Source organism: Miniopterus natalensis, chromosome 13 (genome assembly GCF_054644295.1).
Source record: "Miniopterus natalensis isolate mMinNat1 chromosome 13, mMinNat1.hap1, whole genome shotgun sequence".
Lineage (NCBI taxonomy): Eukaryota > Metazoa > Chordata > Mammalia > Chiroptera > Miniopteridae > Miniopterus > Miniopterus natalensis.
Genome location: NC_142093.1, coordinates 40,796,863 through 40,820,428, shown reverse-complemented (window position 1 = coordinate 40,820,428; position 23,566 = coordinate 40,796,863). Strand labels below are relative to the sequence as shown.

The 23,566-nt window shown below is 51.4% G+C and overlaps 1 protein-coding gene across 3 annotated transcripts in view; it reads left to right on the top strand.

The window, feature by feature from the left end:
- Positions 1 to 23,566, top strand: part of SFXN5 (sideroflexin 5) — a 97,774-nt gene that overhangs the window by 43,729 nt on the left and 30,479 nt on the right. For all 3 annotated transcript variants that reach the window (XM_087823631.1, XM_087823632.1, XM_016202590.2), the window contains 4 exons: positions 1,651 to 1,704; positions 2,730 to 2,786; positions 4,033 to 4,098; positions 14,393 to 14,483. In XM_087823631.1, the coding sequence (XP_087679757.1) occupies positions 1,651 to 1,704; positions 2,730 to 2,786; positions 4,033 to 4,098; positions 14,393 to 14,483 (268 nt within the window). The remainder of the gene's footprint in view (positions 1 to 1,650; positions 1,705 to 2,729; positions 2,787 to 4,032; positions 4,099 to 14,392; positions 14,484 to 23,566) is intronic.

Below are 23,566 nucleotides of genomic sequence, written 5' to 3'. Positions count from 1 at the left end.
ACTTTCATTTCCTCAGGCTTTGGGGGCAGTCGGACATGCACATGTGTACTCGTATGTGCACACGCCCACGTGCACTCCTGCTGGTTCATGCTGTCTCTTCCCAGCGTCAGGCCTCTCTGGGCTCAGCTTCCTCTCTGTGGTGTGGCAGCCTGGCTGGGAGGAGGTCCTGTGTTCCCCATAATACTTCTCAACTGGGCTGGGGTGGGGGGATTATCTGTACAATGGGACTATCTCTATTGACTTCACGTGTATTACCTGGAACAGAGAATAGAATTTAAACTGAGATAGGACCTCCAGGATCAACCCCTTCACTCTATAGGTAAGAAGGCTAGAACCCCAAAGGGGACGGTCTTCTGCTGGAGATCACACAGGGACGGAGCTGAGGCTAAGAACCCAGGTCTCCTGATTCCCATTCCAGTACCCTGAGCTGCCATTGCAAAGGAAAATGGAGTTGGGATCTCATTTTTGGGAGAAAAATCTCCTAATTCCTCACTGGAGCTGTGGAGTGGCTTTACATTATATAAATTTATTCAAACTGATATGGGCCAATAAATATAAATGTATGTGCATATTCACTGTTTTAAAAACATTTTAATCTTTAAAACATGATTTACTAATGTTGCTGAGGGTGTCTAGAGTTTGATTTACTGCATAGAATTGAATGTTTATACTTGTTCCTTACAGAAATTCTTGCCAAAGAGCCATTTTATCTACAGGAATAATAAATAAGTCAATATGTGGATGGTTGTGCACATTTCTTTCCATATGCAGCAGTACTTGGTAGGTGTTATTTTGCACACAAGCATTCAAGAGGTAAACTTGAGAGGCATGTGGATCCTTCAAGTCCAAGGGTTGGCCAGCGTTAAAATCAGACATTAATCTCGACTTAAAACAAAAACCAAAGTCAGTGAGTCTAGGTCCTAGGTGATATTTGGGCTTTGGAATAATGGGTCCTCATGTATGTAGTCCTACTTAGCTATATGGGTATGTTGATTCATTCATTCAAATATTTATTAGACATCCATGTTTCATTCAATGTCTTAAACATGGTGTAGGTTTTGCTTCATGAGGGCTCAGTGATAGCAGATATAAATTCCTCCAGCTTGTATTTGGAAAGCATTTAAGGCCTTGAAATGAGTTTTATTTAATCCGCACCAAAATCCCCTATACGGCTGGAGTGTGAAGGAGCCAAGCTAGCTGAGCGGCAGGGAAGGTGTTCCTTTAGTTAGTTCGTTTGATTGTCCCCTGCCCACCAATTATGGAAATAATGCGTGTCAGCTGTTAAAAAGAATACTGAAGTATTCAAGAAGACTGAGAGAGAGTACTGTGTAACCGGATCTCATGTGTGCCACAGGTTTTTTTCATGCTTGGAGATATGTATGTGTATGTGTTTGTGTATGTATATGGCTCTATAGAAGATGTCTTTCTTTGAGAATGGAGTTACGCTGTGATACAATTGTGCACCTTGGGTGTCCTCATACACAGTCTCACTGTGGGCAGCAGTTTGTATGAGCACATCATTCATATCAGTTTGTGTGGACTCAGCTTGCTGTTATTTGTGACTGTTTAATTTTTCTTCCCAAAAGTGTAGGGTGGTTTTTTTGACCTTTACAGCCTTTCCTCTCTCCCTCTCCCCCCCCCCCCCCCCAGGTGGTCGGTCTTCTTTTGCCCAACCAGACACTGGCATCCACTGTCTTCTGGCAGGTAACAGTCTCCCGGCAAACAGGCTCCTGAGGGAGGGCCCCACAGGTACTGGTTAGAACTCCTTGCCTCAGTGTCTCCTCTCCCATCCATGACTCTCGGGGGAAATCACCCCACTTCGTACCTCTCCCCAACCCAGAAGCTACTGGGAGAAGCCCAGGATTTCAGGCTCTGCTGAACAGGTTCCCAGCAACCCACATCTCAGGCCATTATGTGTCACTTTAACCTTCGCATGGAGGTGATGAGGGCTGGGCTGGTGCCCTCTGCTGGATGGCTTGTTGGTGGCCACCCAGTCTGTCCCTTGGCTGCTTGGCCCATGGCCAGTGACCTCGAGGCCCACAGCCTCTTGGACATCAGCCTCACCCAAATCTGTGGGGAAGGTAAATGCATCCCAACCCCAAGGTAGCGAGGTGGGTGAAAAGGCATCACAGACCCTGGTCTCTGCTCTTGAAGAGAGGCTGGGTGTGGCTGTCTGACAGTAGTTGAAGCTGTGTGTGTGTCTGCAGAGTAAGAGGGGGAGAAAGAAAACCCGTCTGTCTTAAGGAGAAAACGTCAGTGAGCACAACTCCAACAGTGCCTGCGTCTGGGTGCGGCCCGGGGTGCAGGACACTGGGCTGGGAGATTTTTGAAAGAAGTTCAGGGCTGTCAGTCATTCCAGGGGCCTCAGTGTCCACCTCTGTCCAGTAAGTAATGTAATAAGGGTGGTGTGGCAAAGGCGAGGGGCCCATTTGGGGCAGTGAGAGCCATAATTTTGGAAGAGGTACTGTCTCTGGGGTGGGCAGAACCAGTGGCCCGGTTGGCCAGGAGCTGAGGGGTGTCTCAGGACTGGGGACATTCAGTGCTACAGCTGGCACAGTCCCGGGCAAACTGGACAGTCAGTTATCCTACTGGTGGGTTGGACGGACCCACTGTGAGCTAGCGGCTCACGTCTTTCTGAAGGCGCGTGGCCTCCCAGGCGCAGGCCTGGCTTCCAGGGAGGTGAGCAGCCTTCCCTGACCTCTCCTCTCCTCTCCCCGCTTGCCTTTCAGTGGCTGAACCAGAGCCACAACGCTTGTGTCAACTATGCAAACCGCAATGCTACCAAGGTGAGTGCCATGGGCCACCGCCCGGCGGCTGGGTGCCCTTTATCCTTCCTTCCTGCCTCTCGGCTGGGTGAAGCATTGCCCCCTGTAGCGCCTTATTTCAGCTGCTGGGGGCACTGTTCGCATGACGTGAAGAAGGCCCACAGCATGGCACTGGGGTGGGGGGGGACAGAGATGAGCTCCACTGGCTTCAGAATTCCCTAGAGACAGCTCTTATACCCGATACTGGATCAGGACGGCGTCAGCCACGTGGGAACTGAATTTCCCTAAAGCTTCTCCAAGCTTTCCTGGAGGCTGCCTTGGTGCCCCCAGACTTCTGGCTGCAAAGCTGAAAGGCTGCTCTTGAGGGGTGATGGGTCTGCGACGATAGACATGTCCTCCCCAGTCCCCTGTCCTTCTGGGACAAACTTACCATGGAAGCCCAGTCACCCTTCCGGTGTCCACCCTGCTCCACTGGCGAGGCTGCCTCTCCCTGGTCGGTCAGTTCTCTGGCTTTCGGGGGATAATACCGCAGGGCTGGCCTGGGGGTAATACTGCAGGGCCTAACATCCCGAGGCCACCCCCTGCCCCCATCTAAACCCTTAAGTCCACGTCTCGCTCAAATGCTTCACGCACATACGTCTCTGCTTGGTTGACTTCTGTTCACCTTAAACCGAATGTCTCCAAAATTGCCATTGTCCTATATACAGGCAAGGTCCTCAGCTCTTTCTTAATTTTCTACATTGCAACTTGGGATACATTTTTCCATAGACATATTGAGCAACTGGCATCTATTGGCACGGAAGCGCAGTTGCTACCTGGGTTGACAAGGCCTGTGAGAGCCAGTAGGCTGTGGCCAGCCCTGACACTGCCATTTCTAGCCAGGAGGTGCTGCAGGCGCCAGGCGCCCACTCGCAGCGCCGTCTTCCTAAATTGGATCTGCTTGCCCAGCCGTAAGGGACTCATTTGGCCCTTGCTGTTCTCTACCCGCAGCCAGCAGTGTCTGCCAGTGACCATTTAGAACAGGGCAGAGTGCAGTGGGCCCTTCGGCATCTCCCTGGAGGTTGCTGTCTCATATTTCCACATTTAGAACTGCACTAAGGGTTCTGCACTAAGGTCCCTTCTGTCTTCCAGAGGGACCTCTTCCTTCTCGCCTGACCCTCCCTCTTGGGAAGCAGGAATGCCCCTTGCTGGCTGGGGCTTTTGGCAATGGCAAAGTGTGGAGGCTTTGGGCACCCAGTGGGCCTGAAATCCTGTCTCTGTCTTCCAGCCTTCACCTGCATCCAAGTTCATCCAGGGCTACCTAGGAGCTGTCATCAGTGCCGTCTCCATCGCTGTGAGTAAGCACCCCCCTTCCCCAGCATCTTGGGCCAGACCTTGTCTGAGGGTCAGACCCAGGCAAGGAGCGTGGGAGACAGGTTTCTGTGGGTGGGCCCTCAGGGCAGGCTTTCTAGGCAGAGAAGAGTGTAGATCCTGGTGACACTTTAATAGAGCATAAGCTGGGGTTTCAGGTTTCAGAGAGGAGGTGGGGAGGGGAAGTGGTGCCTGTGGGTGATGCGAAAGGCTGCCCACTCCAGCTGAGGGCAGCAAGTCTGTCCCTAGAGGGCCCTGTTTGTCTGGCACTCTTCTCAGAGGAGGTGGTCATCACACTCAGTAGCACAGCTAATGCAGGAGGCCAGGGGCTCTGGAATGATTCACAAGGTTGGCCCAAATGCCAGCTCCCCTTGCTCTTTGTCTGAGCTCCTGGGGCACTGGTGTCCCCTCTCAGTAGCCTTGGTCATGTGGTCACATGTCCAGTCCCTCCTGGATGCCTGTAAGCTCCTCAAGTCAGGGGTAATAGGCTCACTTGAGTCCCACGGGACTTTGAGGGTAGAGCAGCTATTAAGTAAGAGAGGTTTGTAGACTCTATTAGCATAAGGTTGGATCCAGGTGAGGAAAGAGGGCAGGTGACACAGCAAGGGGCCTAGACCAGAGCAAGAACAGAGCCTCAAGCTCCCAAAACCTTGACTACACTCATCCTACCCTTGAGCCCACCCTTGCTCCTCTGTCTGGCACTCTTTCGATCCCGGCCTGCTGGTGGTCTCCCACAGCTGACTTCAGCCATGAATTCATTTCACAACTCCGTTATTTTATTCATTACACAATAAATACATGCGATTAGTAGGAAAAAAATTAGAAAATTCAAATGAAAAACCATTCACCTCTAATAATCTTTTGGGAAACCCAATTTCCGCATCTTTCCATGTCATTAAATAAATATAATGATTGTTCGTGCAAAGGTACTAACCCATTGTCCCAAACACCATCATTTACTTCACAATTCTTCTAAAGTAGGGATTGGTGGTTTTCTGAAATGGCCTCATTCACTCCACTCCCATGCAGACCAGATCATCTCCAAATAGCTGTTAGGTGTGTGTGTGTGAGGGGGGGTATCCCCATTTCATGGCCAAGATCTTTCTCCTTCCCTGAATCCTTATGTATCATCCCAAACAAGAAGCCAGGTGGCTGGCCAAGACACAGCTAACCCGCCCAGGTGATCCTGCAACCTAGCATGACTTCATTTGCTTGGGGTCATACAAATTGGGGATTCCCCAATTCTGTGGGGGTTGCTGGCCAAGGTCAGGGGCTCTTGTGAGAGACAAGAAAGGGCTCTGTCCCCTCCTTCTTGCTGATGTCACCTCCTCTTCCCTTATGACAAGAGGAGCTGATGGCTCAGCCTAGTTTAGCAGCTTGAAAATCCCACATTCATTCTTTGAGATTTAAGGGTGAGGTGGGGTCAGGGGGCTGGAAGGAGAAGCCACACGGGGAGAATACTGACTGGTTCTGGTAGGGAAGGGCTTGAGTGGAGGGACCACTGTCCTGGTGGGACTTCTTCCTCCTGCAGGCCAGGGGCCCCAGGCTCTGCACCCCAGTCCTTGCTGTCTCACCCAAGGGGCCCTCAGTCATTCCATCCCAACCACTTCCTAGGGCCAAAGCTAGCCCAGATGTGAAGAGGGGGTTCTGAGGCCCAAAGCCTGGCAGAGTTACTGGGGATTTGGGGTCCTTCAGGGCTCTCAGAGCCAGGGCCTCACCCTAGGGACTGGGAACCTCATGGCTGTCACGGCCCCCAGGGGCTGTGCCTGAGCTGGGGGATGCCCTCCTTCCTCCTCCCAGCCCAGTTGCAGAGCCCTCGAAGAGGCTTTCCTGACTACACCAGCCCACGCTTCTCTCCTGCCACAAGTTCTAGAAACTTCTGTCCTTCACATGTACTCGGTTATACCCCATGTCCTGTCCTCTCATTGTTCCCCTGGATTACAAGTTAACCAGGGACAGGCCCTGTGTCTTCTCCCCCACTGAGGGGAGCACGGAGCACTGCTCCATAAATACTTGTTAATTAGGTTGCTGATTGATTGCTGGCCTCGGGAGGCCCCTCTCCGCTCTGATCCGCAGTCTCAGCAGCAGCAGCGTCCCTCTGCCTGCCGTCTTCACACAGTGAGGGTCTAACTCCAACAGATGGAGTGGAGTTTCTGACTTGGAAAATCTGCAGCTTGCTTGCTTTTCTTTTGTGTGTGTAAATCACAAAACCTCCAAAGAAAGAGGCTTTATTTTATTTTCCTTTCCCTTGTTCTCTGGAGCCCCAGGCCCCGCGGCCTCATTAACTGATCTCTGCTTCAATTAGTGACAAATCCCCTCCCAGGGAGAGCCTGTTAGGAGGAGATGACCTGCAAACAAGTGTCAGGGCCCCAGTGGTTGGCCCAGCTCTGGCATTAATTAAAACGAGTCCCTACAAGCAGGCAGCATGGATGCGGGGCTGACAGGCTGAGGGCAGATCCCTGGGACAGAGGATGAGCTGGAGTGGAGGCCAGGCCCTGGGAGTCCAGCCTCCTCTCTGGACCTTGCAGAGCACTTTTCCCCTCTCACTAGAGCCCATGACCTTGGCCAGCAACCCCAAAATCAGGGATCCCCAGTTTGCATGCCCCAGAAGTGAAGTCTCATGCTGGTTGCAGGGCCACCAGTGCGGGGTTAGCAGCCTTTTGGTGAACCCTCTAAATAGATTTGGCAGTGTCTAGTTTCTTACTTGAGAATAAAAAAGAAATTTTGTCTTCAGTTATTTTTGAGATCTAACAGTTTGCTGTCTGTTAACAAAGGAAGCCGCCATCAGTCCTTGCTGTGTGTTAGTTTGGGAGCTGGTGCTGAGCACTTCTCGGGTCAGCCCCCACTGGCCCGGGTGCATGAGGGTGACCCATGCAGTCCCTGAAGGGAGCATGTGTGCTGAGCACTTTGCAGACACTGAGATGCAGATGCACAGACTAGTGTGTTCTTCAGGATGCTCAGAGGAGAAGCCAGGATACTGGTGAAACCAGAATTATAATGAAGGCAAACCTTGGGTTGCCTTGGGTGTAGTGGGACCCAGGGCTGGGTCCCTTAATTTACACAGGACTGACTGTTACAGGACAGACCAGAGAGGGGCGAAGGCAGGGCTGTGTGTTCCATATAGAGGGCACAGCGCACGAAGAGGCAGGCGGGAGGAGAGCGTGACAGATTCCAGATGTCAGAAAATGAGTGGCTACTATGTGCAGAGTGATAGTGATGAGGTGATGATGGAGCCGGGGAGCAGAGGGACGGTCATGGAGTACTGTAGAGCCACGCCAGGAGCGCCTGCCCTCTGCCTGGGCTCAGGAACCCATGGTATTGCAGGGGGTACAGGCAGAAGGGGGCTGGAGAAGTTGTGGGGGTTGGCAGGCCCACCTTCATGGACTCAGGGTCTGCGATGAGAGTAGACCTGGGGCTGGAGAGGAAGGCTCAGGGCTAAAGTCCAGCCAGGAGCTGGTTGATGGAGCCAGAGTGAGAATCACTTCATGCCTGATCCTCAAACCCTCCACCTTCAGCCAGGTCTTAGCTGGCTGAGGACTTTCCCTTTTGGGGCAACACTGACCTCCATTCCAAAAGGGTCTTGGCCTTGGGGGGTCCCTTCTGTGTAGGATGTAGTGATGCTGTTAACCTTTGTTACTAGTCACTGGAGTACAAGGAAGTGTCCCGGGAGGTCCCTGGGCTGAACCTCTCCCCCTCTCAGTTCCCATTGCTTACTCCATGTTCCCATGATAATCAGAAAGGCAAATAGGCATAGTGCCTAACACTTACGGGATGCCAGGTACTATTTAGGTGTTCATCTCCATTTACAGATAAGGAAACTGAGATACAGAGGTGAAGTCAGTGGCAGAGCTGGGATTCAAACCCAAGCTTAATCAGATGACCCCCTTTTCTTCCTGCTCCCCCTGTGCCATAAGGACGCCAGAAAAGGCATGCAATATTCTCAGCTTCCAGGTTGAAGGGACTGTTACCATGCCCCCAGGTAGACAAGTGCTTCCCCAGGCATCCTAAGAACAGTGGGGAAGGGAGAGAAAATGTTTGAGAGCCTCTGTAGCTATAACAGGGCTAGACAATCTGTTCACCTTTGTAGTTTGTTCCTGGGCCTGTGTTTTCTGGCCAAAGTCAAGTCAGCTATCTATACTTGTTCCTGGTTCACAGCATGCTCTTCCCCTGCAAGGTGCACCTAGCTGGCTCTGTGGTCCAGGGTGTACCTCAAGTATTGTCTGTGGTCGAGCGTATACCTCAGGGTTTTCTCTGTGGTCTAGAGTATACCTTAGGGTGTTCTCTGTGGTCAAGGTTGTACCTCAGGGTGTTCTCTGTGGTCAAGGTTGTACCTCAGGGTGTTCTCTGTCGTTGGGGGTGTAACCTCATGCCCTGCTGTTCTTCTCTGGGCCTGATGGAGGAAGGGGGCCGACAGCCTGAGAATCCTGGACCAGGCTCTTGTCTTGCTGCTGTCACTAGGACTGGCTTCTGAGTCGGAGGCTCCATCGCATGAACCCTGCGGCATTATCTAAAGTGTCCCAGAAGCCTACGGATGGTGATGCTGGCAGTGGTGAGTCTGACATGAATGTCAGCTCTGTATATATTCTAGGGAGGACAAGTTGGTGTCCCCTCCTACATGGAAGGGGTCTAATGTATTTGGTTTCCCAGCAGGTTGCCAGCTGGCCTCTGTGGGTTATGGTTCAGGGGCCAGGTCTGGTCACTTAGCCAGCAAACAAGCCTCTCAGCTACAGCTGGAGCTGACTGGTATTTTAACCTGTACATGACTCTGTTCCAGCCACTTTGGCCCTTCGCTCCTGAGCCTGTTGCCAAGCAGTAGGCTGGCTGGGGTTGCAGGGAAATTAGAGGGTAATGGGCCATTTTGGTATGAAGTTTATGCTACAATGTGCTCCCTCTGGTGGGCAGTTTTGGTACTTCAAGGATTCCTTGACCTGCCCCAGCCCTTGAGCTCCGGGACACAAACTCCTGACCATTTGGTTGCGTTATTTCCCACCACCTGAGAGTGGATCTAGATTCTGACCTCACGCCATCCCTCTTTTCAGGCATGCCTCTTCACTGTTCTCCAGGGCCCTTGGACCCCCTTATGGCAAATACCAGTGGAGCCCACAGAGCCGGCTTGAAGCCTGCTGAACCCTTCCTTCTAACCTGGCTGCCCCCTACTCACCCTTTAGGGCTCAGTCAGGCATCTCCTTTCTCAGAAGCCTTCACGGCCCTGGGGCCACCCCTTCTGGGACCCTCCTGGGAGAGTGGGCGAGCCGTCCACTCAGGTGGACTTAGACCTGCGCATAGCCCTGGTAGAGCTCTTTGCTAAGGTGCAAAGCAGCGACTACACAAGGCAAGTCTCCTTGTGGCTCTTTGTTTTTCCCTCCTGTTTCAGAAATCACTCACTTGATTTAACCTAGGAACATTTATTAAGCACCTACTCATTTCACCAGGCACCAGGAATTCAGTGAGGAGTGAGACAGAGGCTCTGAGCCCAGCACTTGGGGCCTGTTGGGAGAGATGGATTCTTAGAAAAGAGTCCACAGGTAAAAACATTTCTGTGAAATTCAGTTTTTAAATCCTATGCATGTATTACTTTGGTTTACAACATTTTTAAAAAGGTAAATAAATAGCTACTTAGAGACCATGATAGGTACAAGGAAGGAAGAGGTATAGGTTCTGTGAGAGGCTGTAAAAGGAAGGCTTCTCTGAGGGCCTGACATTCAAGCTGAAAAGTGAGGAGGCCCAGGGAGGGGCAGTGCCCTGGGGAGAGAGGGATGGGGGTGGGACTGGGAGGGAGGGGTGGAGAGAAAGAGGGAAAATTGGCTCCTCAAAGGAGCCAAGGTGATTGGGAGGTGGCTGGAGCCTTGTAAGCAAGGCTGGGCGATCACACAGGCCTCTGTAAGCGCAGCGAGAAGCTACTGAAAGGCTAAAGCAAGTTGATATCCATATTTAGGAGCTCACTCTGGCTGCTGTGTGGGGAGTAGACTGAATGGGGGCAAGAGTGGAAGCAGGGAGCTGAGTTAGAAGGTGGGCAGTCATCCACGGAGGAGAGACTGGTGCTTAGGCTAAGTGGTGGGAGCAGAGAGAGAGGAGTAGCCACGTGCAAGGTGTCCGGGAAATGGGACAGGTAGCCCTGTAGGGCGGGCTGGATGTGGGGTGGGAGAGGCGCCTCTCAGGGAAGGCTCCTAGGTCTCCAGTATGAGGAGTGAGCTGGGAATGGGAGAGGAACGGGGTGTGGTGAGGAAGAGCACAATAACCTTCTTTTGGGGGGTGTGAAGGCGGAGTGCCTGCAGCTCCTCGGAACAGAGGCTTCCCACAGGGGGTTGGGCGTATGGGCTGGAGGAAAGGCACCGCCGGGGTGAGAGAGGGCTGCATGCATTGCTCAGGCCCCATCTGGTGTCTCCTTGCCGGCTTTGCAGAACTAAGGGTGATGTTGGCCTGGGCAAGACCTTAACACTTAAGGAGGTATCAGCCACACAGCTCATGACATTGAAGGTCTTGTGTCATGGAGTTCCCACTCCACCCCAGTCCCTGGTGCTGGTCAACACTTATGCCCGCTGTGGGGCACTGTCAGGAAGCCAGTCTTCCCTCCTCTTCCTCTTCTCCTGTCAGTTGCCCGTGGCAAAGTCAGCAGCCTGGGAGCCAAGGTGGCCAGAGAAGGTCCACTGCTTCCTCAGGCCTTTGCTGATGTCCTGGGCTCTGGCTTCTTTGGGGACCCACAGCTGCTGGCCACATGGGAATTCTTGTGCAAAATCCACACCCTGTTTGTTTTTCCCGTTTCCTCCACCCAAATGGAGCCCCTGTTTGGTTAATTTCTATTTTGTGGCTTATTTGGAGGCTGTTGAAACAGACCCTAGGGCACCCTCAGCAGCGATTGTTCCATATCCCATTATCTTTCCCAAACCCGATTATTAGCTCAGATTTTTCTGATCGCTAGCTGCTGTTCGTGATGAGTTGTGTGCCATTAATGCCAGCTGGTTCCCTTAAACAGGACCCACCATGCCAGGGAAAGCGAGCTGGCATTCAGAGCCACCAGCCACTTGGCTTTTTAATTTTAATGGGCTCCACCAAATGTTCCAGGCCAAAGGGCCCCCGAGGATCCAGAACAGACGGGCTCCCAACCCTGGTCTGCAGCCCACCCTGGTTCTTTCCCAGCTGCAGCCATCCTAGCTGCTGGGACAGTAAGGCCTGGGTTGGAGGCTGTGAGAAGAGAGGGGGTGAGTGGCCACTTGCCTTCCCTGTATTCATGCCTTTCTGCCACCGGCGGGTGAGTGGGGTGGGCTACCCAGGAGCCCAGATGTTTTCCCCACTGTGCGGGTCCCCAGCCCCTTCCCTGGGCCTGGGTGTGTTGGCCATGCACTCAGAATCGTGTATGCCTTAGTAAATCTCACCTCATCTGTGTTGGGGAGACTCTGGTGGGCTTTGGGGAAAGAGAGGCTAGAAGAGACCTGGACCCCTGGCACGGTTTTCTCTCCTTTCTTCCTCCCTACCATGGGCTGCCATGTGGGGTGCAGGAGACAGGCTGGGTCAGTCACTCTGGACTGTGCCATCCTAGCCAGGGAGAGGGAGGCTTGAGGATAGGGAGCAAGTCTGAGTGTTTGCTACAACCAAAGGCCTCTCTTCCTCCTTGCCCTATGACCACACTCCAATACTGCCAGGGGAAGGGTCTGAGCTCCCTGCTGGCTTCTTGGAGGGCTCCTGTTCCCAACTCCTCCAGCACTCTAGCATAGTTCTGAATGAATGTGGGGGGTTTTGAACCCAGACCTTCTGATTTCTAGTTGCAGGGAGGGATGGGCGGCCCAAGGGCTCTATCTCCCCTGACTGGAGCTGCCTTCCCCTTTCTACTCCTCTGGGCCCCAGCCCCAAGCTGGTCTTTTCAGGGAAGCTTTGCTATGCAAGCAGCCAGTTTTAAATGGAATGTGAGACATTAAAGCGCTCCTCATTGAGAGGAAGACAATTGGAAATTAAATAGCACAGTGGTTAAGAACAAAGCTTCGGAATTAGCAGTCCTTGGGTTCACTCCTAGCTTTACCTGCCTCCTAATAGCTGTCTGTCCTTGGACAAAGTTACTTAACCTCTCTGAACCTTCTGAGCTTCTCTGAATCTGTAAGAAGGGGTAACACCCTATCTAAAAGCCTTGTAGTAGGTTTGATTAAGATATTTCATGTGAGGTGTGTGGCCTGGCATCCCATGCCCCTCCACATTTCCCCTCTCTGCACTCTGTGGGAACATGTTCCTTGGTATTTGGGGGGGAGGGAGGACCATTTCTGAGTCACAGAATAGACAGTCACTGTCTGGGGAGAGCTGGGAAGACCTGGACTTGAGTTCCATCTGCATGGCAGGGGGAGCCTTGAAGCAGGGCATCCGGGCCCCGTGTAGGCTGGCAGTCCCCCAGCCTGCCCTGCCATACCACGAAAACGTGCTCAAGCTGCCCTGCGTCCCAGCCTCCCTTGAAGAAGCAGAGAGGACAAGCATTGGACTCAGCATCAGCTTGACTCTTCAAATGGAGGCCTGGCACCCAAGAGCCCGGGCTGGGTCTTTGCCTGGCAGCCCTCTGGCTCTGTGGGGCCCTGGGCTACCCAGGGGCTGGCCGGCTGGCACTTCACTTCCTGTCTTCCTGGGTCACTGGGCCATTCCTGCTGCAGGCACCCAGCAGCCCTGGAGGCCTCCTCAAGGCTCTGCATCTTCCCCAACAATGCAGAAGGTTGAAACCAGGACCTGATGGTCTGCTGACCAGACCAGGCAGCCCCAGGCCCCTCAGGCCAGGAATAATCCGCAGGGCAGGGGCTGGCTCTGGCCTCAGTTGGGAGCAGAGACGCCTGCACACCTGTCTTCTGGTCTGGCCACGTGCGTTTTGTTTTTTCTCTCTCCACGCCTGTGCTTGTGCTGTTTTCCCCGCCCAAAGGTCCTTTTCTTCTGCCCAGACGAATCCCACCTTCTGTGCTCTGCTGACCTTTGCTGATCTCTCCTCCAGCCATCCCTGTGTTGGTTTACGCGTTTATCCTTCAGTCACAGTGTATTCAGCGTGTGCTACGTGCCACCCGCTGCCTAAATGCTGGGCATACAAAGATGAAAAAGACACGTTCCCTCCCTCCCTCCCAGTCTGGCGGGGGACATCACACCCATGAGCGGTGTTCTGACTGCTGGGAAGGAGGGACTCGTGATGTGCAGGGCAGGGACTTTCTGCCAGGGAGAGGTGACATCATTCTTATATAGCTGAATTTATTGAGGCCTCTTATGCTAAACACTTACATACATTCTTATGACAGCCCTGGGATGCTGTGGATACTGTCCCTTTTTACAGACAAGGAAACTGAGACAAAGGTTAAAAGACTTCATGACTAAGGTTAAATAACTCCCACTGCTAGTAAGTGACACTGGAGGTGGAGCTCAGGGGTGGGCCTTAAAAGAACAGGTGTGGACTGAGCAGAAGAAGGGGGAAAGGCATCCTGGGCACAGGGAACGGCATGGGCAAAGGCCCCAAGGCCGGAAAGCTCGTGTAGCATCTGATAAGCAGTAAACTGGACTCACAGAAGGAGAACGTGGGCTGTTGGGAGAGTAGGGAATTGAGGTTATGGAGGCCAAGACTGCTGCAAGGAGGAGATTGTACCTTCTTGCACAGATCGTGGGGAGGAGCTGGCGGTGGTAAACATGATTGGACCTGTGTTCTAGAAAGACAGAGGAGAGCATGGGGGGAGGACAGCATGGGGGTGAGGACAGTGGGGAGAGCCCAAGGTGAAGGTGAGGGGGCTGTGATGTCCTGGACCAGGTGAGGGGAGCTGGAGTCTCGGTGAAGATGAGCAGTGAGCCTTGGGTGTCCACTGCACGCCCCCTCCTCACCCCTGTCCTGCTCTGGCAGCTTTGCTCAACTCTGCAGGCACCTGTGGGCAGGTGCATGGATCTCACTCTCCTGAGACCTTGTGGTCTGGCCAGGCCCACGGCTGGGCTCACAGCGGAGCCTCAGAAAGGTGATGCTTAGAGACTGGGAATGAGGGGGTCCTACGCTAAATTACTTACCACAGCAGCTACCCCACCATCACTTTTCCCCTCCCCAGAGAGGCCGCATGTGCGTTTGCACACGTAGCTGATGCTTTACCTCTCTCCCTCTTTCTTATGAGCTGGTTAACTGGGATGACTGGGCTGTGGTGCTTTAAACAGTCACACTGGAGCTCTGCAACCTGGGGTCTGGGGTTCAATTGTAGGAGAAGATGGTGCCCCTCACTCTCTGCTCTGCCCCAGCCTACCCCTTCCTCCCACAGGCGGCTGTAGCACTTATTCTGTTTTCTTTTTCCAAGGTGGGCCTTAATGTCCTGGTTCAGAAAGCCAACAAGTTCACCCCAGCCACCCGCCTTCTTGTCCAGAGATTTGTTCCCTTCCCTGCCGTAGGTAAGACCTGCGCAGTGCTGAGCATCTGTGTGTGTGTGTGTGTGTGTGTGTGCTCGTGGACACATGCGTACATGGGCCTGTGGGGCTTTGGGGTTCTCGGGGAGCTGGACGGGTCCTCTATAGTCTCCTGACATGGGGGTCGGAGGTGTTTCTGGGCAGGGACAACTGGAGCAAAACATGTGTAGATGGAGAAAAAGGTGACAGGGGCCCTGCTGACTAGCTCTGTGCCCAAAATTCTACACAGGGATTCTTAACCTGGGCCCCGGGGCCCCTGAAGGGTCAGTAGATAGAATGCAGGGATCCCATGAACTTGGTTGGGAAAGAATTTATACTAGCCTCTAACTGAAATTTAGCATTTCCTTCCATTATGAATGTAGGCAGCAAATCACAGTAACAAGCAGGTCCTGTGACTGTCACCCATAGAAATCACAAATATTCTCATGTCCCATTACAGTTGCTACAGAGATCTTAAAATATTGTTCAAAATTAATACTAAGTCAAACTTACATTTAACAGATCCACTGGTAGATCTTATTTTCAATTCATTCGTTAAAAAGCAAATCTATTACTATGTTACAATTTTACAAATATTTTGATAACTTATTTTGATTTAATTCCTTTGTAATCTTATGTATTTTGTTTTATGCCTTTAGAGACATTGTTCAAAAAAAGGTGCATAGGCCTCACCAGACTGTCCCAGGTTTTCCTGACAAAAAAGAAGGCCCACTAATCTAGTGTTCCAAGCCCTTGGGTATGGGTCCTTTAGGTGTCGGAGCCCCCACGCCCATTCACAAGTGTGTGTGGAGGGGGTCTGGCCTGCCTTTAGCTGAGTCCTTCCTGGTCTTGGAGTCTCTGAGCTCACAAAAGATGCTCCAGGCCTGGACCTAGGGATCCCACAAAGCCCAGCCTGGCTCTTAAGAAGCCTACACCTTGTTTGGGAAGAGGGCACCGCAATGGAAAGTGTTTTTAAAATTAAAAAGAAATAACATCAAAAGAATCATGAGGCAGTCTGTGATTAGTAATCAAAAGAGAAGTCTGAGCCAGTGTTTGAACTATGATGCTGAGTTCCCTATCTGAGGCCAGAGGACAAAGGTGGGGGCCAGCCCAGGAAGGGCATAGAGTCCCGCAACCTCCTTGGTCCCAAGGCTCAGTCTGAAGAGCTGGGAGTAGACCCAAGTTCATGGTCCGGGCCCTATTCTTCTCCAGGGTTCAGCTTCCCCATCTGTAAAATGGGGCACTAGTACTTACCTTCCTACAGCCTAGAGCTGTGGGCGGATCAAATGAGACCACAGACCAGATTCCATTAACAGGAAAATGCTCTGAAGCACCTGAAAAGCTCCCAGGAGACCATTCCTGGGCAGCCCCACCTCCTCGATGGCCCAGAGGCTAATGAACTCCTAGGACCAACCTGCTCGATGAGCCTCAGCCGACCCAGATAATTGCTATAGCAACTCCACACTTTTAATGAACCCTCAGCTATTTCTGGTGTGGGCCATTAATGGAATAACTCTTTAGATCTGACTTTGTTAAGGGGCCTAATTGAATGAACACGGCTGCCATTCTTGCGGTCCTTGCCATCCTGGGCTGGAGGGTGAGGCGCAGCCTGAGAAGGGGGCAGCTCTCAGCCGCACTGGACTGGATTGGGACTCAGCTGAGATGTAATCTGTCCTTGAGCCAAGCTTCAGACAAGGACTTCGCCAGGGCCCATTGCAGCCCTGCTCTACTGGCCAACTTGTTGTGTGACCTTGAGGGTGGTCTTAACCTCTGTGAGGCTCCTTCAGGAGCAGGGTCCCTGCTTTCGGGTTTGACCCTTTCTGCCACTCCATCTGAGACTTTGTGACCTGTCTCTGTTTGGGCCCCAGCCTGATTCCTCTCCTGCCTTCTTGTTGGGGAGGATCCTGCAGCCCCCTCACACAAGTCCAGCCACCACTGAGGGGTCTCGTGTTCCTGTGTATCCCTAGCCAGCTGCGCAGGTTGCACTCTGTGGTTGCAGCTCTGAGAGTCCAGCTTGCCAGGATCCTAAGAGAAGCAGGCCCTTTCTGGCTGCTCCCTCAGGCCCACTGCCCAAGTCCTGGCTGTGCCTACCTGCCTTCCATCCCCTGCCCCGGCCTCTCCTCCCTCACGTTTAAGCTTCCATTTCTGTGGCCCCCAATGTCCATCCCAAGCCCACCTGAAAATGGGCCCTTGCTGACTCCCCTGGTCATTGCTGACAGTGGTGTACAAGATAAACAGGCATGCCTCTCACTCTCATGGGCTCAAAAGTCCCTTGGTCCTCTCAGGCCACCATGTAGTCCGTACACTTGCCCTGCCTCCACCTTATCCCCCCTCCCCCCCAGGGGCCTCTGGCCACGACAGAGCATCTCTAAGCCCCACTGCATGCTGTCCCACCAGGCATTCATCCCTGCTTTCCACGCAGGCTGGGTCAGACTGGGCAGGCCACTGGTAAGGCTACTGAGAAGCTTGCTCAGGACTTGCTTTACATGGTAGAGGGTTCTTTGCCTCTTTGGAGCCCTGGCCCAGTGGGGAGACAGGACTCAGCAAGCTGGGAATGCACACGGGAAGTGGTTGGATTAAGCTCTGGTTGTTGGGATGTATGTGTAAGAGGGTGGAGCAAAACGGGGTCTTGAGGGTGAGGGAGGGTCCTGAAGGGGCTTGTGTGCACGTGCTCAGAGGCTACATCCCCACTCTGTCCCTCCTGGGCAGGCTGGAAACTTAGGCTCTGGGAAACCAGGAGGCTTCCAAGAGTCAGTTCCTTCTTCCCACTGCTCTGCCCAGTTCCCCCCCGGGCTCCTGTTCCAGCCTGAGGTCTGGGAGGTGAGAGGACATCTGTCTGCTCTGGGACCCAGGTGCTGTCCAGGAGAGAGGCCTGAGACTCCTGGCACAGCACACCTCGTTCTTGTACCTGATTCTGCTACTCCCACCCCTCTCTGGCCTCAGACCAGGCCCTATTTCAGCCCTTTCCTGCTGGGACCACTGGGACAGTTCCTGCAGCCCCCCCAAGTTTGCAGAGCCCAGTATTCCCAGGGCTCCATAGCTCTCCTCATTCCCCCCAGCAGGCCTCTGTTCCCCTCAACTCTCCTCCTCTCTCTGGAAGGCCTTGGGGCAGAGGAAGCCATCCCATTTTACAGAAGAATAAACCGATTGGGACTCACTGAAAGTTATCCTGACCTGGCCAAAGCCCAGGCCTTGAAGGCAAAGCCCAAGGCTACTTCAAGCCCACTTGAATAATCCTTCACTTCTGTAGCTGAGAAACTGAGAGATGTGGTCCAGAGGCAGCTGGCTGCTCGGTGTCCCACCAGGAGCACCTCTAGGTTTGCTCTGGTTTTCCAGCCAGGGTTTTATGCGCGTGTGTGTGTGCAGGGCATGTGGGGAGCCGCAAGGACACTCGCTGCAGCTTCTCTCCCTCAAGCTGGTTTCAGAGCCTTTCTGTGCCCTGGTCTAGAACAGCAATCACGTGGGAAATCTCAGTTTCTATTTATACATGGACATGTTAGGAAAGACGGTGTGTGCTGGCATCAGAATCGATTGGGGACTGGTAATTAATTTGTTTAGACCTTAATTAATTCTCCAGTTCTTTCTTATTTGTGGACTGTCACGCTTAATTGTGTTCAGGAGCTCAAGCTTGGAGCAGGCCCTACATTAATTGACGTGCGGTTGCTGTGAGGTGGAAGTTAATGGTTTGGGGAGCTGGGCAAACAGTGTAATTAAAGGTCAATTGAGGAAGCATTGGAAAAATACAAACCTCCAGGCCCAGCCACCAGTCTCCATGAGCAGAGTCCATTCCAGTGGAGGCAGCCCCACAAACAGCCTTCTCGTGAGGCCTTGGGCTGGAGGCTGGAGCAGTGGCCAGCAGGAGGAAGTCCGGTCCCGGGTGCCACGGTGGGGCACTGGCGAGAGGAGTAGATATACCTTGTCAGGATGGGTGGGGCAGGGGCTTTAGCCAGGAGCTGAGATGACCCCAGGTGTCACCTGGCAAGCATGGCTGTGTACCCAGGCTCTGTGTATGTGTGTAGGAGCAGGGCAGAAAGCTCTGAAGGTCACCCCCAGGCTGCCTGGTTGAATCCACACCGAGCAGGGGACAAGCAGTGTCACGTGCTCATAAAGACCCCGGTGTGGGCTCTGCACACCCAAGTGGGGAGGCCTGAGACTCAGCACCAACCAGCCGCCTCCTTGCTCGCGGAGTAACCTTCCCTCGTGGACCGGAAATGCCAGCCTTGTCATCCCTTTGCCAGGAAATGACTTTTTCCTGTGCTGTCTACAGCAGTCCCTTGTGTTAAATGTCACAGCTTATTTCATCGCCATGAAAAACCCTCGGTGTTCACCAGTGAGTCCGTTCCTCAGGATCTCTGGGCAGCCTTTGGGAGAAGGTCTTCTGTTCGTTTACACATCGTGCCCACGTCTGCCCTATCTCCTGGCTCCCCTTGCCCCTAGGCCACAGGGGCCATTCACATCACTGCTCCTGCCTTGGTGCTCAGTCCAGCCCGCTTGCCTCCTTGGAAGGTGGCCATGGCAGTGTGCCTGCCCCAAGGGTCAGTCCCAGGCCTTCGCCTCTCCCATCCCTCCTCCCCTTCCCCTTTGATTAGTAGACAACAGGGTGCACCCGTGTCAGCTGTGTCCTGGGCCTCATAACTTACACTCCCTCCACCCAGGTCAATGATAATGTGGGATCCACAGCCTCAAGGTTCCTTTGGAGGCCTATGAGCCCCTGGGCTTGGCCCTGCTCATACCCCATCATAGCCGGGGTGAATCTTGTGACCTCCCTCCTCCCTCTCTCCCTGCCCCAGCCCTTTGCACATGGCCCTGCTTGCCTGGAGTCCCCACGATTCCCTACTACCTTAGCCCCACCCTCTGCCTTCTCTTGGCTGCCAGGCCTTTATTTCTTGGCCCAGACACAACCTCTTTCAAGAAGCCCTCCCTGGTAGCCCCAGTCTGGGTTAGACCATGACACCCTTGTGAGTGCCTATGTCTATCCCAGAAGTGCCTGTTTTTATTTCCAAGCTGGCCTCCCTCATCAGATTGTGAGCTCCTCAGTGGTCTCTTTCATCACCAACCCCAGGCTTCCCATGTGCCTGGCACATAGTTGGTTTACAATGTGTGTTCAGTGACCAAATGAGTGCCTTGGCAGAAAAGGTTTGAAATTAGGCACCCATAGTGGAACTCTATCCCGATGACATTAGTGACCAGGTTCTGTAGCTGCTTAGACATTTATTCTGGGTTTTTCCATTTTTAAAATTGTGTTTTGAATGTTCTGTTTTCTTATATAAGTTTTCATTACCACTGTAATCCAGCTTACAGTAGGCAGGCCAGGGTGGATGACCCATGAACTCACCACTTACCAGGCCACCCTGGGCACATTGGATGTGGTAGGCTGGGTAGGCTGGGCTGGGTGTCAGGACTGGGGCAGCCCCTGTACTGGAATGGGCCCTCAGTGAGTGTTAGGCCCCAAGGGGACATGGACAGTAGGGCCCGGTCAGCTGAAGGGAAGTCTCGGGTGGTGTGTCCTGGGACTCTGTCTTCAGTCTCGTCCCCTTCAGTTATTTACATAACTGCCATGGTCAGAGGAAGCCTATGGGTCACATGCAAGAAACAGGAACGGCAGCTTGGCAGGGATTATGAGTTCATGGGCAAGAGTACCAGGATCCAGGAAGACCTCACAAGGTTGTATGTAACGCTTGCTATTCAAACAAATGCAGCTCCACAAGCATAGAGATGCCGAGACCTGACTTGGTCAGAGTACTTAGGATAAAGACCGGGGGATTTCACGGGCTATGTGCTCAGAACAGGTCCGCAGTGTGGCTCTGAGGGGGCTCTCTCGGACTTGAGCTGTATTACTAGAGATCGAGTGCCCAGAACAAAGGAGTCTATTTAGTTCTGGACTTCACACATCCAGAGTAGAGCTGATAAGTGGGGGCCCAACAAGAGTAGCAGAGTCTTCTGAAAACCTGACAGTCTGTTATTGGAAGGAACTGCCTGACTGCTTGGTTAGGGAAACGCCCAAGTAGCAGCCTGGCCCAAAAAGCTGTGAGAGGCAACCGCATGTGACCAAGTCACCTGTTTCTGGGCAGCTTGCCCACAACCTCCCATACAGTAGGTGCTCAGTGAATGCTTACAGATGGCCTTCCAATTCAGAGATTTTATAACCCCTGAAATCAGGGGGAAGAGAAGTCCAGAGGTGGGGAGGCACAAGGCAGGGGAGGAAGAGTTATGAATTCAGGAGGAGGGTGGGGGGCTAGTTGGGTAGGGGAGAGGAGAGGGCACGTTGGAGCCTTGGATATTAGCTTAGGGTTCGAGTTTGATCTGATGGTTAATGGAAAACCATTGAAGGGTCTCAAGCTAGGGAGCAGCCGTGATAAAAGGGAGCGTCCCAGAAGCTGACCGTGTTAGCAGGAATCTTTTATTAACAGATTCTGAACTTCAGAGTCAGCCTACACCTAAATTTACAGGCTTTTTTTTCCTCCAATCCAGAAATCCCCAGCCCTGAGTTTGTGACACTTCAATATGGGATGTGAAACTCTTCAAATTCTCCAGCTATTTAAAAGAAAATCTGTGTCATGTAGCACTGCCTCAGAGGCAGGATAATGCAGAATGTCATGCAAGTGAGCAGATACTAGGGGTGCATCCTCAATGACAGTCCTCACCCTCTAAAGGCATAGGGCTGCACCCATGTGTGATTCAGGAGTGTGTGTGTGTGTGTGTGTGTGTGCGCGCGCGTGTGTGTGTGTGTGTGTGTGTGTGTGTGTGTGTAAGGTGGTGATGTACATGTCTGCCTGGAAATCCATAGACCATGTCTGGCAGGGACCGAGAAGCTGGCCACAGTGGTTGCCTCTGGGGAGGGAAATGAAGATAAGGGTCAGGGGTTAGAAGAAGACTTACTTTCTATTATTTACACTTTTACATGATTTGAATTGTTTAGCGTGTTCATGTGTTACCTATAGAGAAGGAGAGAGGAGAGGGAGGGAGGGAGCCGGAGGGGAAAGTGCAGTCCGGAGAACTTTGCCAGTCTCAGTCTCAAGCCGCGATGGGAGCTCAAGTCTCTTAGTTGCCATTAGAGTGTTTTTGTTTTAATAAAAATGGTTCTACTTTTTTCTGATAACACACAATTGCTACATAAAGTTAAACAATCCTATTTCTCTCCTCGGCAATAAGTTTGGTATATATCCCTCCAAATTCTAGTGAACATCTAAAGCGTAAGACTCTCTGCCTCTCTATTGTATCTATATATAATCTACATACATATTTAATACAAATGAGTTCCTACTGTGTATGCTATTCTGTAAACTGCCTTTTAACCTCACAATACATTTTGAGTCTCTTTCCGTGGCAGTCAATTTAATAGCCACAGTAATTCATTCTGTGGCTTTTTAAAAAAAATAATGAAATATTATTTCAAACACATACAATATCATAGGAAATGGAGAAATAAAATGTTAGATGCCCCCAAAGCCTTCTGTGCCCTTCACCTCTCATTCTGGTTTCCTCTTTCTCTCCCAGGGGCAGGGTGCTGGCTTTCATTCTCTCCATTTTTATATCATATCGTGTGTATGTACCAGAAACCAGAAACTGCATTGTTTATGTGCTTTTTAGTTTACATTAACTCATACTGTACATGTCCTTTTAAAACTTACTTTTCATTGTGGTTTAGAGATTTCTCCATGTTAATATATTTACTTTCATGTCAGCTGCTATAGGCCCTCTGCTGTAGGACTAGTCCACAGCTGGTTAACTGGGGACATTTAGGTTGTTTCCAGTCTCTCAATATTATACATAGCACTGCACTGCACAACCTTGTGCATGTGTCCATGGTACACCTGGAGGAGCTTCTTCTCCAAGGCAGAGGTTTTCAAACGACCACCTTGGGAGCTCTAAAAAATGCCGAGACCTGGGTCGTAGATTTGGTTTCAGTTGTGCAGCCAGTGATGAGAATCACCTGTTGAGTCTGCACCTAGAAATGGAATGGCCGCACCAGAGGGCACGCACATCTCCAGCTTTACTACGTATTGCCAAAAGAGCATTCTGGCTTTCACTCTACCTGCAAGGTTCAAATACTTGTTTCTCTACATCTTCTTCAACATTTGGTATTATCAAACTTTTAAAAATTTTGTCCATGTGAAAGGGTGTTTTTTTTTTTCTTTCATTTTTCCAATTTCCAGTAGGATTGAGAACCTTTTCTTAAGTGTATTGGGCATTTGGATTTCCAAATAGGGGGGAGGGATGAAGGGAAGGAGGGATGAAGGGAAGGAGGGAGAGAGAGGGAGATGAGAAGATTCCTATTTCATACCACACACAAAAATAAATTCCAGATCTTTTAAAGACTGAAATGTGTAAAGTAAAATGTTAAACCTTCTAGCCTTGGCCAGTGTGGCTCAGCTCCGAGAGGTGGTCAGTTCAGTTCCCTATCGAGGTACGTACCCAGGTTGTGAGTTCGATCCCCAGTAGGGGGCATGCAGGAGGCAGCCCATCCATGTTTCTCTCTCATCCATGATTCCCTCTTTCCCTCTCCTGTTCTCTCTCTCTCTCAAATCAATAGAAACATATTTTGGGAAAAAAGTTAAAGCTTCTAGAAGAAAATATGGATGAATATTGGAGCAGGGGTAGAGTTTCTTGAAGACACCTTAAAAAGTACATATCAGAGAGGAAAGGATTGTTCATTTGACTACATATTAAACTATTATGACAGAAGACACCATCAACAAAGTGAGAAAACCAGCCTCACTCTATTTATAAACCATTTAACCAATGAGGATTAATTTCTCAAACATATAAGAACTCCTATAGATAGATTTTTCCCCTTAGATTAAAAATTCTATTTTTTACTATTAGTAAGATTGAGTTCATGTTCATTGATTTTTTTAACATTTCTTTTATGAATTACTACTCAAATATTTTCAGTAATTTCTATCACTATATCTTTTTCTTGATAATTGTTAAAGCTATTTATACATTTTAATGGATATTTTTGGCTGCAAGTATCAGAAACCCTTACTCAAATCAGCTTAAATAATAAAGGGATTTATTTATTTATTGCTTAATCCCTTCACCTATTTCACCCAACCCCCAACCCCCCTCCCCTCTGACAGCTGTTA